Below are 19018 nucleotides of genomic sequence, written 5' to 3' on the forward strand. Positions count from 1 at the left end.
TGATTTACTTGACTAATTCAGGAAACCATACTCAGTAATCCTGCTCAGAAATCCTATGGTCCTGAAGCTGTTCAGCATTTTCAGAGTTCTGTCAAATGAGTTCCTATACAGTGTAATACTGATCGCAATTACTGAATAAACTACATGAAAATACTTAGATTGGCTGAAACTTGCGAGAGAAATTCTTGATTTTGTGTGGTGTATTCAGCTGACTGCTTTGAATGGATTCAAGCATGGCAAGCTAATAAACTGATTTGGACTATCAAGCTGACCTAGGCTGATATGTATGTTGGCCTTTTCCTTTTATTCCCTTGGAACCTCCTATCATCTAATTCTACATTTTGAAAACTTATCCTTGTTACAACAGGGCTGAACATCAATGCTACAATTACCTGCTCTAAGAGACCCTGTTCTGCATGATTCTGATTTGTAAGGGAAACAAAGCTCCTCCCTCGCTTTGCACATCATATTAATATATTCTCTAAGTCACACTGTCTCTTTTTTTTTTCTTGCTACATACTATAATGGCTTGTCAGAACCTAATCTTCTTTGTGTACTCACCTTTAGGAGCTTGAGTCATTAGCATTACAATCTCAAAACTGTATCTTATAGACACCACAGGTCGAAGTTTTTTGCATATAAAAATCAAAATACAAAGCATACTCAGGCTTCAGATTTTTTAAGAATACTCACCTGGTTGGGAACTTTACTCCTGATACGAGACCAAACTCCATCTTTGTAGAAATACTGGGCTGGAGACAAAAATTTTGACCTATATTCAGTATTCATCTTCCTAATAAATCAACAATAAGAGAAAAAAAAGTAAAGCTTGATATCCAGAATACTCTTTAAGAGCACTTTTAAAGTTGTATCAACAACCACAAGTATACTTGCACTTAAATGCCAGGCTGAGAGGTGAAAAACACATGCTTTGAAACATAGCTCATACCAACACAACTAGGAAAGCTGTGAAAAAGCTCATTCGCAGCTGGCGGGTCTTCAGGTAGTTACTCCTGTTGGTTTTTCCTCATGACCCTTCTGTCAGAAGCTTTTACCCTCACAGACAAATCAGCAGAACATAATACACACATAAGCCTCAACTACTTCAATGCAAAGTGGAGCAGCTTGGTTTAAGTCACTGATGAAGGTGCATTTAAGTAAAAATGCCTGGTTTGGCACTAATGTGGCCGAGACATTTCCTTCTATGAACTCCACTCTAAAGGCGCTCTGCATGTGGGTGGTATGAACTACTGGGGCTAGAAACATCCAACTACCAGAACAATGGTAGTACAATTCATCTATGTCTTACTGGCTTTGATCTTCAAAAGGCCTCAGTACTCAAAAAGATGGATTCATTTTCCCTTCTGCCACACACATACGTACACAGAAAAATTAATCTCATCTAACCTAAAGCAGGCAATAAGCAATGCTTCAAGTCCTTAAGCACCGAACTGTGGATTTATCAGCTTAAATCTAAAGAGGTTTTTGGTTTTAATCTTGCTTCAGAACATTAATAACTTGATTTTCATATATTCAGTGTTGGGTGAAAAAAGCCCTCTTTTTCAGTTCTTCTTCAGAAATAGATCATAAAAGCCTGAAGCTGGAGAATAAAATGCACCTTGTAAAAAGAAAAATACCAAGGCAAAAAGACCCTTTATATTCAAAATTTCTTTCCATATATCCTTTTCTTTGAAACTGATAGAATTCCTTCAGGTTTGGTCGCAAAAGAAATAGACTAGCTCAAAAAACACATCACTGCTGTGCCTTGATCCCACTCATTCTGCTGCAAAAGCAGACCATGCAATGCAGGTTGCACACAAAGTGACAGCCCTGTCTGCATATTGAGAACTTGTACATTTTGACAGTTATTTGCCGAGTGACTGTTTTTGAAAACTTATCTTGTGCTACCACACTGAAGGCATAAGAAGCAGAAATTTATCCTTAAATGTAAAAAGTCATAGCAAATGAGCAAGAATTTTACACACTACTCACTGCAAAATTGACTACAATCTACTACATCAAAGAGCTATGAAAACCAAAGAGTTAAAGGTTTTAACTATACTACATCCACTCACTTTTTCATAAAGCAATTTTATTTCATAGTATTTTGAGTGATCATTCTGTAATTATCTCTCAATGTCCAACAGGTAAGTGTCCTCTCCCATCTTTAATCTAACGCCTTAACACTGCCAGAAAGTCATATGAATGAAAGCAGTCACTGGGACATACATTAAGCACAAAGACAGCAGAGATGGATTAATTTATGCATTTTGAAACCTACATCAATTCTGGGCTCTTATTTCTCTTGGTGTATCTCAGATGTGTAGAAAACAGAAACATGAGTTCATTTCCTGCAATGTAGGTATGTGGCAGAAGAAAAAGATATTTGGATAGCTCTCAGTAATATACAATTTCATTTTATCTCCATGCTTGTCAGATTACCTTAAATGGGAGAGCTTTATTTCCCTTTACCTCACATGTTTGCTTTTGCTACTCTGGGACAAAGGTGGTATGGACTAGAAAAAGCAGACATCAAGTACAATTATCACAGTTCTGAGGCATGGAGCAAGCACAAGAGAACAGTTCGAGAGGCGACTACAACTTCCAAAGCACTCGCCTGAAGTTTAGTAGCAGCACTGCACCAATTTAATTTCATTCATGTTAAATTTATTATTATTATTGCATCAGAAGGCTGAACTGAATGGGTGTGTTTACAAAGCTTCCACTGCCCAGAGAAGGGGATGGAAATTAACACCAGGTTTAGATGTACCCACAGGAAGCTCAATCCCAGCGCTGCAAAGGGGCATTTGCCCCTGCAACTCTAACATGGCATGGTTAAAGGTCCATCATCCACCATTCTAAATATTAGGCTGCTGTACACCTATTCACTAGGCTAGGTTTTCCTATTTTATACATACCCACGACTTGTATGTAAAGAGAGGGGCTTTGGACTGACATGTTGCTTATTTTTTTGTTTAGGATGTTTCTGTTCTGATTTCCCTTGTTTTGCTGCATCTTCTGCTGGCTTTTGAACTGGTTCTTCCCTCTTACTCTAAGGCAAAGATAATTTTAAAAATACCACATTAGCTAACAATCTGAAAACCCTCATATTCCTTTTGACATCAAGCTTTTGCAAAAAGTTAATTTAATTTTAGTGTTAGCTGTTTTGCGTATTTAATACAAACAAGAATATTACATTCCTTTGTTAATACAAAAACAAACTAGAAAAATGCCAAAGCTAAGATTCTGAATGCAACATTCAGTTAGTTAGATGATCCATTTTGTATGCTTTAAAAAATGAATTTAACATGAAACACAGAAATAAAATAACACAATACCTGTGCATTCTAACCTGAGTTGTGTAAGACTTAACATGTATATTTCTGGAATTTGTAATAAATAAAAAAAACCCCAACTCTTAGCTTTATAGTCAAGCAATATAAACCAATTTATAATAAACAAAAAGGCCATTTTTTAAGTTGCTGCCATTCTGTTTTATAAAGAGTCAGATTGATTTGTTCAGTTTTCACATCAAAGGTATTTTTTTTCCTGCTTATTTTATCCTCTCAGAAATCTCATGCATGATTTCTGATTCTGCTAGAGATCTTCACAGATGTTATTCAAATTCAAGAAAAGAAAAAAAAAGGAAAGCCAAAAAAAAAAAGCCCACCAAAATCCCTCAAAGCTTTTTCAAGATATGAATTAAAATTATATCGATATAAACAAAAAGTGGCTTAGACACTTTCACCAAAATTCCCTTCTCATGCCTTCTCTTCCTTCACTTTATTAGCTCTCCTGGGAAACCATAACCTAATTTTTCAATATTAAAAACAAAGAAATACTTCCTGAAAGCCTCATGCCTTTCAAGCTTTCTTCACACCTGCTAAAAGAGGCAAAAGGGGGCATAAAATTTCTCATTCCCAGATGAGATTTGAAGCACTGGGCAGGTCTGAGTTTTAAATGATAAAGCCTTCAAGCCAATGATCATCTTTAAGAATGTCAAAAGTACCAACGGCTTAAACTGAGCCACAGGCACTCGATATCGAGTACGTTTTGCCTAGTAATGGTCCTAGCAAACATGTTGACTGTCAGTGGCTCTTTCTATTTGATCAAGGAACAGAGATGGGTACTGAAGAGACTCATATGTGGTCCTACCTAAAGGATAGAGAGCTAACCTGCAGGAATTTATACAACACTACACTTGGCAGCTTGCTACAAAAATAGACATTCATATGTCCACCTTGCAAAACAGGTTAGCTGTCATGCAGTCTAAATTGCTCTCACCTATTTTTAGAATGTCTCAGTCTGAAACAACTCCTTTTCATTAAATTTATCTGGCAAAATGGCCATAGCCACATTTCCTAAAAGGCCACTTAAGTTTGTCCAAGCCAACAGCAAGACAAGAGAGCTGAATTACTATCATAAAAGACATTTTAATGTTTTGAAATGAGTAATAGAGCCTACATAGGCTACACCATGTCCTGTTATAGCCCTGTGCTAAATACAATTACAAATACAATTAATTACCTTTCAACTTATTAAGGCAAAGGCAAATGAACTGTAACCTTCCCCCACATTTCTTCAAATTACTACTATTGGGTGAAAATCAGTTCCAACTGTGGCATCTTCCATACATCAAAATAATTTTTTCTAATTCACATTATGTCTGATTTGAGATTCAAAAAGTTGCAGACCTCCCATCCAGCCCTCCTGCATACCAAGAGATTACACTGGTACCAATGAGAGTATAAATCAGAGATTCAGATTTCAGAAACTATCCTAATGACTAAAAACAAAGTTTCAATTTAAAAAAAAACAGAACCCACTCGAAAACTCATAAATTAAGGTGACAGGAAAAACACACTGAAAATGTCATTGTAAACTGGCCAAATGTACTACAGAAACTACAGAACTCACTACAGAAAATCCTAAAAGCAAACAGAGCTGTACAGTGTTATTTTCAGTCTTCTAGAGCAAAATCACTAATACCTGAGTCTAGTATCATTAGCAATAGCTCTAAAATGTTAAGCAAAAATTTTCAAAATAAACCCACCCCCACATTAGAAAAAAGAACAGTCAGAATTATAGAAGTATATTAATGCCTTTCTTTTAGGGAAATATTTACTTGTTCACAAACCGGAAATTCCTTCTCTTCTGAACCACCTCTCTCTTGTGGACTCTTAACAGGAGGAGACCCTTTGACATTTCTCTCACATGCAGTTTCAGAAGTAATTGCAGGAGATTTAAACGGAGGTATGGATTTACTTGTGTTGCAAATAACCTTTGGGGAAAGTAAAGAACAACAAAAAAAAGAGTGTGATTTGCTTACCTTAAGGCTAAATTTTCAAAATCAGTTGACCAATTCATGCAAATACATTCACATATGAGCAGAGAGATGGTCATGTATACAAATACAGCATGTGTGGACTAATTAACTTCTAGGACAAACTGAAGAGAAACTTAATCTGATAAAAACACATTTAAAAGTGACGGAGTAAGACACAGTTAAACCTGTGGTCAAATGCTGTTCTTACTGAAGTTTGCTAACAGAGTGAATTTTCTTTATTTGGGAAGACAGTTCACCTTCTGAGTTGTATGTAGGATCATGTTTTTAAAACATATGCCATAAACTTTGCTATGAGTCCTCAGTACATGTCCAGCCCATAAGTAACACACAACTGTTCTGTGGTTTAGAACTGGATGCTTAGGGCCTGGTAATTTGAGCTGTCCACTATTTTCCAATCAATACTGCACTATAAACCAAGGTACAGAATTTGCTTAATACGTGGTCAGGTGTCATTTCCTCATGAGGAGCCGAAATAAAAGATCACACCATATGTCACAAGCATACATTTTCCCCAGCTTTGCTGTAAGAATTTAGGTCTGACTTATAACCTAACTTGGATAACTTTGATATTTTCACAGAATCTCTTCAAAGGAAAGGTATTATTATTATTCATTATTCAGGTATATTCTCCATCATATCACTACAAACCAAAAGAAAATCAGTTTGTTACCATGTCTAATCTTTATCATGAAACTCTAATCTTAGCATTAGAACCTGCAAACATTTATACATATTTAGATTTTCTCTAAGTTCTATCTATCTAGGGATTTATAGTGCCTACAGAATTATTCTTACGGCTTCTTATTCTCTATAAGTTGTGCAAAAAAAAGTTTGCTATTTTAGATTCCACAGTCTTTCTTCTGAAATAGCACAATGTTCACAAGCATCAATAATCATAGAATCATAGAATGGTTAGGGTTGGAAGGGACCTCAAAGATCATCTAGTTCCAGCCCCCCTGCCATGGGCAGGGACACCCTCCACTAGACCACACTGCCCAAAGCCTCATCCAACCTGGCCTTGAACATTTCCAGGGATGGGGCCTCCACAACCTCTCTGGGCAACCTGTTCCAGTGCCTCACCACTCTAACAGTAAAGAATTTCTTTCTAGTATCTAAACGAAATCAACCCTCCTTCAGCTTGAACCCATTACCCCTTATCCTGTCACTACACTCCCTGATAAACAGTCCCTCACCAGCTTTCCTGTAGGCTCCCTTCAGAAACTGGTAAACCGCAATTAGATCGCCCTGGAGCCGCCTTTTCTCCAGGCTGAACAGCCCCAACTCTCTCAGCCTGTCCTCATAGGAGAGGTGCTCCATCCCTCCAATCAGCTTCATGGCCCTCCTCTGGACTCACTCCAACAGCTCAATGTCTCTCTTGTACTGGGGCCCCCAGAGCTGGATGCAGTACTCCAGGTGGGGTCTCACAAGAGCGGAGTAGAGGGGCAGGATCACCTCCCTCGACCTGCTGGTCACTGAAACTATCAAACTGATTTCTAATAGAATCAAATGGCATTCTCTATGAAATTTTCCTAAGGCGATGTTCTGGGACCTGCCTCTTCCTCAAATGGTCCTTCGGCTTCTATACTACTGTCATGCATTTCAGTGAGTTTTCCTTGGATAAGGGACTGCTGGGAAACAGATATCTCAAAGTAAGGCCACCTGCTTGGCATCCCAACAAGAACAAGACAGCAACAGTTTTCATACTGACTGGTCCTAGCTACCAACATTTATTGCCTCTGAAAGCTGTTACTGAACAAATCTGCTACCTGTGGGTAAAAACAGAGAGAGCACCATCTGTAATAATGCCATTAAAGTGCCTATTTTATACTGTAAAATGATCAAAAGATGGACTGAGTCTCCCAAGTCCTGATCCCAGTAACAACGAATTGAAAACATAAAGCAGTCTCACAGAGTTACTCTTTGTGGTCTGATTTCCAATCCTACGAAGTTCAACAACTCATGATATACGTCAAAATGCCACAAGAGTGTCTTAAAATCAGAAGATTCCACTTTTAAATATAAGCAGTTCTTAAGAAAGAAAAAACACTACAAAGATGCACTTCAGGGCCAGGAGTGTATGTGCACAGAGATGGAGACTAAGAAACTGTGGTAACCCATGAAAGACCATGAGAATATATAGTGAAACCGGAATGATTTCAGTGGCAAGACACGTTATTACAATACAGAACACCTGAACATTCATCTGTTGATTAGGTATATATTGGATAACATAAAAATTATAAAAATGAAGGGTAACACTGAGTAGGATCTTAGAGCTCCTAAGGTAAATTAATGCAAACAGAAGAAAATGGTCCTGTTAGAAAGGATGGAATACAACCAGGGAGAATGAGAACAAGTAATTAGACCTGACTACAATAAAGAATCACAGGGAAACAAGTCTAACTCTACTGCACTTTTGTATATTGGAACTAAAAAAAAAAAAAAAACCAACCATGCAACAGCATTCAAGTTTGGAAACTTTCCCCCCAACACCACCAAGGAGGAAGAATGGAAATCTTGGAAAGCAAGCAACTTTGCTGATACCTAAAAGAAAGTAAACATTCACTTTCTGGATTCTTTAAAATTACCTGTTCAGCTGCAAGTATTGGTGACTTTTCATGAGGACTCTTCCAAACAAATTGGCTTTGATATTCAGAGTTTCTGGGGAAAGTATTTAAACGTGAAACATTCATGCCTGCTTTCCTCTGAAGGACTCTGTGAAGCTGACAACATTGAAAAAAAAATCAACACCGATTGTTCCTTTTCCTACAATGTTTTGCACGTCAAGTATCTTTCAATGCACACTTTCAAACCAATGGTTTGGTTTTTGGTTGCATGAATTAAATGAATGCAAAGTACATTTTCTCATTATAGCAAACAACCCCCAAATGTCTATATATTATTGGCTAAATCCCTGTTTAACTGAAATCAAGAGGGACAGCGTAAGAAGGGCACAATTCCTATTGACCTGAGTGGAACCAAAATCTGGTCTCAAAAATACTGTTCTCCCAACAGAGAAGCTACAACATAGTAGAAGATGAAAATACAGAACTAAGAAGAGAGTTAGAAAACAGAGGCTGATGTATGTGTATTACTGTAAATATCAGACTGGTCAATTTTTATACTGGTCAATTTAAAAAAAAAAAAAAATCTATCTTCCCTTACCCCATTACCCATTTTTTCTAATTCCTTTTTTGGAGATGCAAGTGCTTCATTTTGATTTGGCAGAGCAGCAGAGGGTGATCTCTTCATGTTGTTTTCTGCAAGGGCAAGAGCTGTTTCACCTCTAGAATCTACCGAATGTGACCAAACGTTTGGGGGTAGTCTGGGTCCTTCTGGTGTTTCAATTTTTTCCTGATTCACCTCATTGTTGTTGTGGTCTGTGTGCAACTCTGCAGTCTTAAGAGCCTCGGTTTCAAGTGGATCATTCAAATCACAATCTGCTGTCCATTCAAAGGACTTTGAAATCTGTGGATAACGGTAAGGTACCCTTCGCTTGGAAATGAAGTTTGGTTCTCTTGTGATTCCTGAAAAAGACATATTAGGTTTAACAAAAACAATCTATTGCAGACATAATACCACTCTACTACAAGAACAAACTGGAAGTTTATCATACAACTCATTATTAGAAAAAACTATTTTAGTATCTTTGAGCAATGACAGCCTATGAATTATGGGCACGGCTGTGAAATTCTGTCTTCTTTCCTATCTGCGAATGCCCTTCCTTTCCACTAAAGGGAGATGGGAATGTGGTGCTCCAGGACCATGTTGTATAAAACCCTATATAGCAAATATGACCACAGGACAATCTTTTGCAAGTTGATTCTGGGAGTTGAACAACAACAACAAAGTTAACACAGCCAGTGAAAAGAATGTGGTTAACACAGATACAGAATAACCAACTGGCAGTGATAAAAAAATGCCACAAATATTTCTCATTACACACGCACAATACACCTTGCTGAACAGATTCTCACCTCCTGTGGCAGGACAGTGACAGATCCTATCCATCTAATACGACTGTGATTTAAAACCATCTCAGATAGCTGGTGACTTTTTACAGTATGAACACAAAAACATTTCCAAAATTCTAAAAAACGCTACGTAACAAAACCAGGTATCAAGTTATTTTAAAGAACTGCTGGCCATTACATGTGCAGATGAAAATAAAATTACCCTATCATTTTAAGAAGAGGATTGAATGACTGAACACATTTAAAGCAGGAAATCACAATCCAACTGCAAAGTGCTCAACTGCAATGGACAAGTAAGTGAAGGTCCCTGACTGGCTGAAAGAAACACTTTCTAGGAGAGAGAGAAACTCCTATCTCATGACAAAATAATGTAGAAAGAACCTCCAGTGAGAGGTATACAGAATGTCTGGATGTCCAAATGCACATACAGGTGGTAGGAAATAATTCCAGTGGAAAAACACTGGAAAAGCAGCAGGAAGGAACTCAGACCGCCTGCAGCTGTTAACTTTTTGTGGTGATGTTCCAAGTCATCCTTAAAGCTGCCAACTATGTGTTTCAACAGGAAGAACTATAAGTTTATCAAAAACAATCTGCAAGCCCTATGAGGTATCAAGAGCGACATTTGAAGCTGCACATGGTTAAATGGCCAGAAAAGAGGTGGGAGTGAAAAGGAATGCAAAGTGGAGGAAAACTACACCAAGCACACACAAAACCACTGCTACAATAAGTTAATGTGTTTGGATGTTCAGGTGTTTCAGAATTCGTGGAATTTATTCATTTTCATACAGGTGCCCATGCACAGAGCCATGTGCTAGGGAAAGCAAAGTTAAAGAAATATGTATTTTTGCAGTCATGGAAAAAAGCAGTTATATACATAAAGCATAATATTTAGCAAGAATAAATTATTTATTAAAATGTCTAGTATCTCAACTGAAAACAAACCATACTCCCAGTAGCTGGTTCTTAATTACCAGGCGATAATTTAGAACACTTACCATATTGTAGGAATGAACATATTGGACTCTAATTACACACACTGCATAGTGTGGTTGCACTGGGTTGCACAATTTTGCTCATCTGTCTTGTGCCACTACAACAATTCCTATTTTTTTACTGCTCTTTTTCAAAGTACTGCACTTGTCATCACTCTGCAGCTTACTCCTTTTCCTCAACTCTCTATGGGCCTTTCAATCCTGTTTCCTTTGTCTTCTACATTCCAATCCCACATTTTCCTGCCATGATAATGTCTACAACCCCTAACTCCTACACTACAGCATCATAAGCTTTTTCCACTTAATGCCCATCTTTTCTCTTTTTTTTTTCCCTAGTTAGATGCCTGTAGGTCTTCATAAAAATTTTACTTTGTATCAAACTTTGCCCTAAATTAGTCTCCTCTTAAATACTGAATTTTACTAATTCCATGCACCACAAGTAACCCAATGCCTCCTTCTACACACCATGGGTTAACACTGTGCTTCATGTTTGGGACTCAGCTTACACTGCATGTCAGAAACCACGTATTTTTCATATTTTATATAAATAGCACTAACATTAATAGAAAGTTTCAGTGTAGCCAGAAAGGAAATGGCATTCAAAAACATATTCTAAATGATGACCAAGAATATAGTTTTAACTGTATCAAGTGTACAAACCGCAAACACTACCAGTTCACTGTGGTCGTGCACTCACTCACAGCAAACCTCTCTAGTCCTGCTGCAGCCCAGGCTCATCCTCACCAGAGCCAGCATGGACAGCGCTAGGAGTCGCAATCAAGGGGGGGCAGCTTTCAGGGGCGCTTACCAAACTGATCTGACCGAAGTCCTGCCCACAAGGATTTCTGCTGTTGGGACGGGCTAGAAAACTCTGGGGTTTTCCACTTGAAGTTTCTTTTATATTCACTCAGTCCCTGCAGCAAACAAGAGAAGTGTCTGTCAAGTGAGCTGTGCACATCCTGCTTCACTGCTGCTGTTGGTAGCAGATCTCCAAGGGGAAAAACACCAACAAGGCCGCTGCAGGAAACAGCTAAGCTGGCAGGGTGCTCTGCATCTTCCTAACCCACCCCCATCAAAGAGCAAAATCTACTTGATCGCGCTCTGAATAGCATGAAAACAGCGTCGAATAATTTCATGCACCAAAAAGTAGGCAAAAACTTTCAGGAACAAATACAGCCTGAACCCTCTGTCACCCACACGACTGAACTCCGTCTTTATTAGCCAGCGCTCCTCAGCGCAAGGGTCCCCCCTTTCCCGCTTCGCCGGTGACACCCCAGAAACAGCTGTACCCCCTCCTTTTGCCGGCTGCCGGGGCCTTCCGGGCCCGCTGCCCCCCAGGCCCGGGGCTCCGCCCGCCCTCACAGCGCACGGCCCATCGGGGCGCACACGCCGCACGCCCCCCTCCGCCAGGGCCGCTGCCCAGGCAGCCCCGCGCCGCCTCACCCTAAAGCGCACGGGCATGGCGGAGCGCAGGCTGCCGGGCCGCGGCCGTCAACACCGCCGTTCCCCTGGCAAAGCCGCCGACCCGCCCCGGCCCGCCTCGCCTCGCCTCTCCGGGCGCCTGCGCAGCGTCTGCCCAGCGGGGGGAGGGGAACGCCGCGGCCCGCGCCCGGCCAGCGCCGCTTCCCCTCACGGCGCTGCGCTGAGGGGCCATGTTGGCCGGGTGCGGCAGCCGCTCTACTTCATGGCCCTGCCCTCGGGGTCCGTGTTGGCCGGGTGCGGCCGCGTGTTATCCATATTAAAAGCCTTTTCCCCTACCTGTGACAGGATAACGGCGCTAGATCGCCAGTACTGCGTACCTAGAGAAGGACGACCGGGAGGCGTGTGAGCCCGCCAGCGTGTCAGTCAGTAGCGTGGGGCACTTGGCGCTAATGCAGGACAGGAGAATGTTGGATGCCTGGTTAAAAAAACCCACGTGCCCATGCAGCATTATGTTGGTACGAAAATAGAGTTGAAAGAAAGGAAAAATAAGCTCCCTTACCTTTCTGAAGCCTGTGCGATGGCATACCAGCTGCCGATCCTCCTTTGCCACCTCACTTGACCTCGCTGCGTGGTCAGGAGATCCTAATCCACCTCCTTGTTCAGATCTTCCCTCAGGGCTCACTTTTTTGACTGCCTTCCCACTGCTAGTCTCCATCCTGACTTTCTTTGACTGTATCGAATTAAAAAGAACTGAGAGGGTGGTAAAAAAAAGGGGTAAGATGGCTATAGTAAATAAAATGGCTTAGGCAATCTGCACTCCCTTTGCCCGTGGCTGCTGACCCTGTCTGTCTGTCTTAGTAGGGCCCATTGCTGGTCGATGATGCCTCTAGTGCAGCGTAAGCTTCTTGAACAAGGGCTTTGTCACCTCTGTGACTGCAAAGCACCCTGCCGGACACAGGAGGAATGTTTCAGTGCCAGTCCCGCTGACTTAAGCGGAGTTTAGGTCCAGTTGGACCCTGTATAAAAGGTGAGCAACAATTTTTTACTGTTGATGAGAGGGAGGAGAGAGCACCAATCTGTAATGAAAGACTTGCGAGTAAATTTTCTTCTGCGACGTAAACAGTGGGGAAAAAAAGGAGGAAATGTACTGCATTGATAGTGTTTCCAAGTTTCACACATCTTTGGTAATGAATTTCAAGATCAAGACAATAATTTTGTTATAATTTGCTTGCTGATTACACTTGAAACTGCTAGGTCCACGAAATAGTTTGTTTTGTTATTACAATGGTTTATTGCATAATGTTCAGTCAGGTCTAGTTCAGTACATTTTCTACAGTAATGCGCAAACTTGTTACAGAATGTGAAAAGCCAGCTGGCAAACTCCTTGTTCAAAATACAGATTCCAGGTTTGCCACGAATCTCTCTTCTTTGATATGTATGGAAACCAGGCCAAACATAATTTCAGTATGTTTTTAGGGTGTTTTCCAATTAACCAAACTATAATAATGCATTTATAGATTGTTTGAGGCTGTCTGGATTCAGAGATGGATTTAATTCTTTAATGCAGAAACATAACATGACACCACACCATCCTGAAATGCAGGATATTATATTTCTTAACAATGTCTTTCCTTTTTTTTTTTTGAGATAAAACAAAATAAATTATCCTGAAACAATGGAATTCACATTCCTCTATATACATTGATTGATTTAAATTGCATTTTCAATCTTCTCCTTATAGCTAAGAGATAGGAATAGCTGACGTGGAGGAAGCACTTTAGTAAATACGTCAAACACTGGATCATGCTCTTTATCACTGCTGATGTATGTATACTAGCTACTTCCACTTCAATGTATATACATTACTGAATACACAGTTATTCAAGGTATTATGATGTAAGAATGGTAAAATGCTTAGGCTGGTAAGAATATTTTCATATGAGTGCTGAATAAATAATGAAATCATAAAAAGGGATCCATGTGTAGGAAAGGTTACAGTGCATTCACAAATTCATGGTCCTGAAAAGAAGGAAAAGATTGTTTCCAGCTTTCTGGAAAATAAACTAGCTGGGACTAATGTAAATGTGCATCCCTCAGTAACTGGTCTGTATTATTTATTGGATCCCATTGTTTGAAAAAATAAGCACTTAAAGCTTGTGTTGCTACAGAACACATTTAAATAGTTTGAGTTCAAGTTGCTTCACATTTCTGTAACACTTGAGAAGTCGACCATCCTCCTCCTTTATTTCCTGTAAGGTAAATATAAGTATTTTATTTTGCCTGATACTTACTCCAGATTTAGATCTTCTTGTTGCTGTTCTTCAAATGAATCAACAGATGTGGCTTCTCTTGCTAAACCATGGATGAAAATTCTTTTTATTTTTTATATGTATAGTTTCAAATGGATAATTTGTGACCCATATATTTTATTTTTAACATCATTTGTTTGCCTTTTAGCTTCACTACATCTTGCTGCATATCCTGACTTTTATCTTTGACCTCTTCTGTCTCTTGACACCAGCCTTCTTGAGTCTTGACTTCAAGTGCTTGATTAAGTTAGATTTTCCCTGGGTGTCTTTCACTTGAACTGTGAGCAGCTAACTGTAGCCTGTGAACAGCTAACTGTCTATTACATCTAACTAAATGGAGACCTTTTTGTGACCCATTTCTCACTCTGCTTGTAAACTTGTATACCACAGGCAACCCTGCCTTAAAGAGTCGGTAACCTAAAGTCTCTTCCTTTTCTTTTGCTTTAACATTGATGGTGTCTCCTGCCAAAACTCAAAGCACAATGTATCAGCAATCCTCCCTGCAGCCAAAGAAGGCTAGACACAGCTTGCCATGAAGCCTGTCAACTCCACTCCATGTGTCAGCCTGAGGGAATCAAATGAGAGCAATGAAACATGTTTTCTACCTCCAGAGTCTGTAGCCTCTGGCACCTACTGGTACAGGAGCAAAGGAGGAGCAGTAGCACAGCTGGCCTGGCTCAAGTCCAATGGTTTTACTCTTTAATAGCAAATGTTTCACGTGCAAACTTGTTCCAGCTTATTTTACAACGCATTTAGAAACTGCAGTGTTAAAACTACTTTAATTTTATTACTCATTTCAGTCCCTTTTTCAAGTTACAGAGCTGATCCAGCAGTCACTAAAGGACAGCGTTTTGTTGCTTACAGGAATCTGAATTCAACGATATCCTGGCTTTATACCTCAGTAATGGTTCTTGAGCTTGGCAAAAGCATTAGCTGTTATCATCTTAAACTAGTCCATCCGTCTGATATGATTTCATTCTGAATTGCAGAGAAGCCTATGTAGTTCATCTTTCCAACCGTAAAAGAGGTCATAAAATGAACATGAAATGTGGATAGACAGGTCCAATTCTCAGCCCACCATCCACTTTTTTGTGCATTGTGCACTATCTCTTAGGGCAAAACACTGTCAAAAGTGACTGCTGCCTTTGAGAACTTCATCTTTTACCCACCCAAGGCCAGACACATACTGCAGAGCTTTCCATAGCCAAGGACTGTCAGCTTCCATGGTAACCCAGGGTGATCCTGAAACTCCAAAGTGTCTTAAATCAGATCACTTTTGAAATCAGCATCCCTGGCCTTTCTGTCATTCCTCCATCTCTAAAGTGAGGATAAGAAGAGATTCCTAACTATAGTCTGGTATCTGCTACTCATGAGCTTATTTTGAGTATAAAACTACAAGATATTTTTTTAAAAGTATAGAATTCAAGTTCAGAAACAGAACAAAGTATCTCAAATGTGTGTAGCTGATGCAAGGGCGACAGTGGCTAACTTCATTTCTTACACTAGAAGAAAAAGGAAAGTAGGAGACCATGTGTCATTTTGATCTAATTTTGATCTAATGTTTGCCTGGAGAGCACAGTGAAACCACAGCTGTTCATCCTTCAGCAAAGAAGCATACACCGAACTTGTAGCTATAAACAATAGTGATCTCTGTTTCTCTAGGAAGCACAGGGCATTACTTAGTGATATTTGTGCAGCTCTACACACTCATTCGTTACCAGTCTACATGACTGTTCATAATGTGGAAATAATCTCCTTTCTGTTTTTAAAGGTGTAAGATTTACACACTGCAGTAGCAAAATTGTGCAATGTTGGCATAAATAATCTGTTATGACAACCCCTTAGGGAGTAACTCCTGTTGGCAGGATGTGTGTAATCCTGGGTCTGATGCATTGGTAACTGCACCATAACAATGGAAACATGAGCTTGGCCTCGGGTATCTCACTGCTCAGGTTGGTGGGCTCAGCTGTGTTGGCAAGGTAATGCAGTTCAACTTAAAAAGGGAAGGAGAAAAGGCTAATAGTCACCATGGAGGGCCATCTGCTAGACGGCCAAAACTCTCTATGATGTATTAAGAAAAGGTTTTGTAAGAGACATGATGAACTTTCTGTTAAATGAAACTTTTGTCATTTTTCTTTTCATTTCTTTCTTTACTCTGCATGCCATCTGTAACAATAATCTGCTATCACACTATTGGAGCTATATACATACATCAATAACAAATCACATTTCTGTGATGCTGACTCTAACAGACACATAGCCATTTAGAAGGGAAGGCTCATTAAGGGAGTGGGAATTGACCACACTATCCAAAGAAGATTGTCCTTTACCTTTTGGAATCCAAACATGAGCAGCTCTCCCTCTTCCCTGGCACTCGGCAATGTCCTTCAGGAGGTGTTCAGACAGAAGGCTATTTCAACAGCCCTGTAGGACAGAGTGAAAATGTTGCAAGAAGTTCTGATTTTGTATGTCTAGGTCAACAGAGAGGCACATTTTTTTTTCATCTGGCAACATTGTGGTAAAGGAACCTCAAAAAATTGTTCTTGCTCTGGATGTAGTGATCTGTCAGTGCACTTTGCCATGGTGTCTGTCATCTGTGCTAATATCTGTATCTTAGCTGTTCTCTATTACAAAGATCATAATGCAATAGAGTCATATTTGGAAAAAAAAAAGTATGTAAAAATGCTGTGGTTTATAGTACAAATATTGAAAGAGACATTATTAATAGCTTGAAATACACTGTACCAGTAGCTGTAACAGTGTTGAAGACAGATTGGGAAGGTGACAATATGATCAAAAGGGAAGCGACTTTGGCACTCAGCTGCAGGAAAAGCCATCAGTGGCATTTGCATAGATGATATATTCCCCCTCATTATCATGAACTCATTTGCTGTAGGTACCAGGGGTAGCTGGCTCCAGACAGATCTGAACAGCTTGTTACCCCCTTTCTCCCTTACTGGCGGGATCTGGACAGGAAGTTGCATATTCCAGTATGCATCTGGCTTTTGCCAATTTCTTGGGTCACCACAGCAGTTTATGGTGATGGCTTTCTGTTGCAGAGATACACAGAATTATTTTTATGAAGTGTAGTGGTTCTCAAAATTCTGAGTCATATCAACTATTTTACCTGATGTTTTATCCATTAACCCTCCAGTAACTGCAATGCAAATGTCCTTGTTCTTCTTGTTTTCACTTTTTGTTAAACACAATATCAGCAGATGGCAAGCCTTCACTGGTACAGCTTGATAATATACCTATACTAAACACAGACCAGACTTTGATTCGTCAGCCTTTCTCAGTGGGTGCCTCTTCCGTCCTGACTGCTGCCAGCCCACAGGATTAAGAATAATGCTCCAAAGCAGTTACATATATAAACCTACATTTATCCACAAACTTGAAAAATTGTTAGATATTACTGTGCCAGCTGCATTGTGTCTAGGAAGACTAGATTTGATGCACACAATTACTTGACTAGCTCCAGTGCCTTTTAATAAGGTGATTTGAAGGCACTGATTATAGTAGCATAGCAGAGAGGATCCCAAATTGTGTTCATGCATTCTCCTCAAGTATGTATACTTTGCAGCCAGGTATAGGACCTGCTGTCACTAGCAGTGGCCACCACCTCTGCTGCCACCGGTGTCCCTGCCAGTGATGGTACCTGGCTTTTAAAAGTCTGTGAAAGCCAGATTTAGAAACTTGTCTCCCCTCAAAGACTGCCAGTAAATATAGTAAGCAGCACATCTGAATAAGCCCTGCTCTAACTGCCCTCAGTAGATAGTCCAACACAAATCTGCAAGTAGGCAGGATCTCGTAGTCCTGGACTACCGCCAGCCTGAATAGCTCCTTGTTCTCCTGCCGTTTGTCTGCAGTAGGCACACACAGCAGCTGGTTGTAAATATGTCTCTCAGCTGTATTTAGGTATTGCAAGGAATCTGTTTTACTGCATACCTGGTTCTGACGGGCTGTTCACAAGGACAAGAGCTTCTGAACACTGCATAAGCCTTTGGTTACTGCAGCTCAGCTTTTCAGTTGGGATTATGTTAGGCAATACACGAGAATGTTTTAGGGCACTGAATACCAAAACACTGCAGCCTTACGGTGCAAAGTACCACAGGCACATGATTTGAAGGTGCTGAAAAAGCATTCCGATTTATATTGGTTTGAGTATATTCTGTCAATGCCCTGCCAGTTTTATGCCAGACTAGATATTGCCAGTTCCCCCCAGACAATATAAAGCCAGAATAAATACCAAATTGTGTACTCTGTATAATTCACCAGAAGTGCCATCATGTGCTCCTGCCCCATCCGTTTGGACTGGTAGGTGATCCAATACCACACAAATCAAATCTAAATGGTCTTGCCAGCATGTCCTTACTGAAACTGAGGTTCTTAATTGCCTCAGCCTCTCTTCTGTCTGGCATACATATGAGCACAAAGAAATCTAATATTTACCAGGGCAGCTGTTTCCTACATCCTTCCCTGTCTGCAGCCCCACGGGACACCATTCTAATAGAGTTTTGTGTAAAAAGCGGTTTGCAAGAATCCTGAAGTCCCTTCTAAGGCAGATATGACATCTCTGTGACACATGTGTCTTGAGTTTCTTCAGAAAATTATTTCCTCCAGATAACGCCCACCAGAGAAACTGAGCAACCTGAGGGTGTTCCTGGAGGGCCTCATCCATCCCTGGCTGAAGACAGCATCAGTCTTTGGGTCTGCTGCATGGGGTGCAGGTGTGGAGCTACAGGTCGAGCCTGGCCCTACCCCTGGTGATCCTGGGAAGAGGCCCGGTGGTCCCTGTTGCTCTTTGTGGACTTGCTAAGTGGGATTTGCTGAACGCAAGACTTGTGCGGTTGATCCTGACTCCGGGCTTTCCCAGCTAAAGGAAAGCCACCACTGGGGATGGGCTGAGGCCGGGCGCGGGCACAGCAGGAGCTGTTGCTCAGGCAGGGACCCCCGAGCCCTAGCAGCCAGACC

The 19018-nt window shown here is 40.5% G+C and overlaps 1 protein-coding gene across 5 annotated transcripts in view; it reads right to left on the reverse strand.

Annotated features, from left to right (window-relative positions):
* MDM1 (Mdm1 nuclear protein) overlaps positions 1-19018 on the reverse strand; it is a 104681-nt gene that overhangs the window by 14416 nt on the left and 71247 nt on the right. For 2 of the 5 annotated variants that reach the window (XM_054844503.1, XM_054844513.1), the window contains 8 exons: positions 16375-16468; positions 12295-12465; positions 11122-11227; positions 8513-8874; positions 7936-8070; positions 5126-5281; positions 2919-3052; positions 694-793 (listed from right to left, as the gene is read on the reverse strand). In XM_054844503.1, coding sequence (XP_054700478.1) covers positions 694-793; positions 2919-3052; positions 5126-5281; positions 7936-8070; positions 8513-8874; positions 11122-11227; positions 12295-12465; positions 16375-16392 — 1182 coding nt within the window. In that variant the 5' untranslated portion in view covers positions 16393-16468. Of the gene's footprint in view, positions 1-693; positions 794-2918; positions 3053-5125; positions 5282-7935; positions 8071-8512; positions 8875-11121; positions 11228-11756; positions 11876-12294; positions 12466-16374; positions 16469-19018 lie in introns of those variants that run through there. The other 3 variants (XM_054844519.1, XM_054844536.1, XM_054844528.1) reach the window with 2 other exon arrangements.

Source organism: Grus americana, chromosome 1 (assembly GCF_028858705.1).
Source record: "Grus americana isolate bGruAme1 chromosome 1, bGruAme1.mat, whole genome shotgun sequence".
NCBI classification, from domain to species: domain Eukaryota; kingdom Metazoa; phylum Chordata; class Aves; order Gruiformes; family Gruidae; genus Grus; species Grus americana.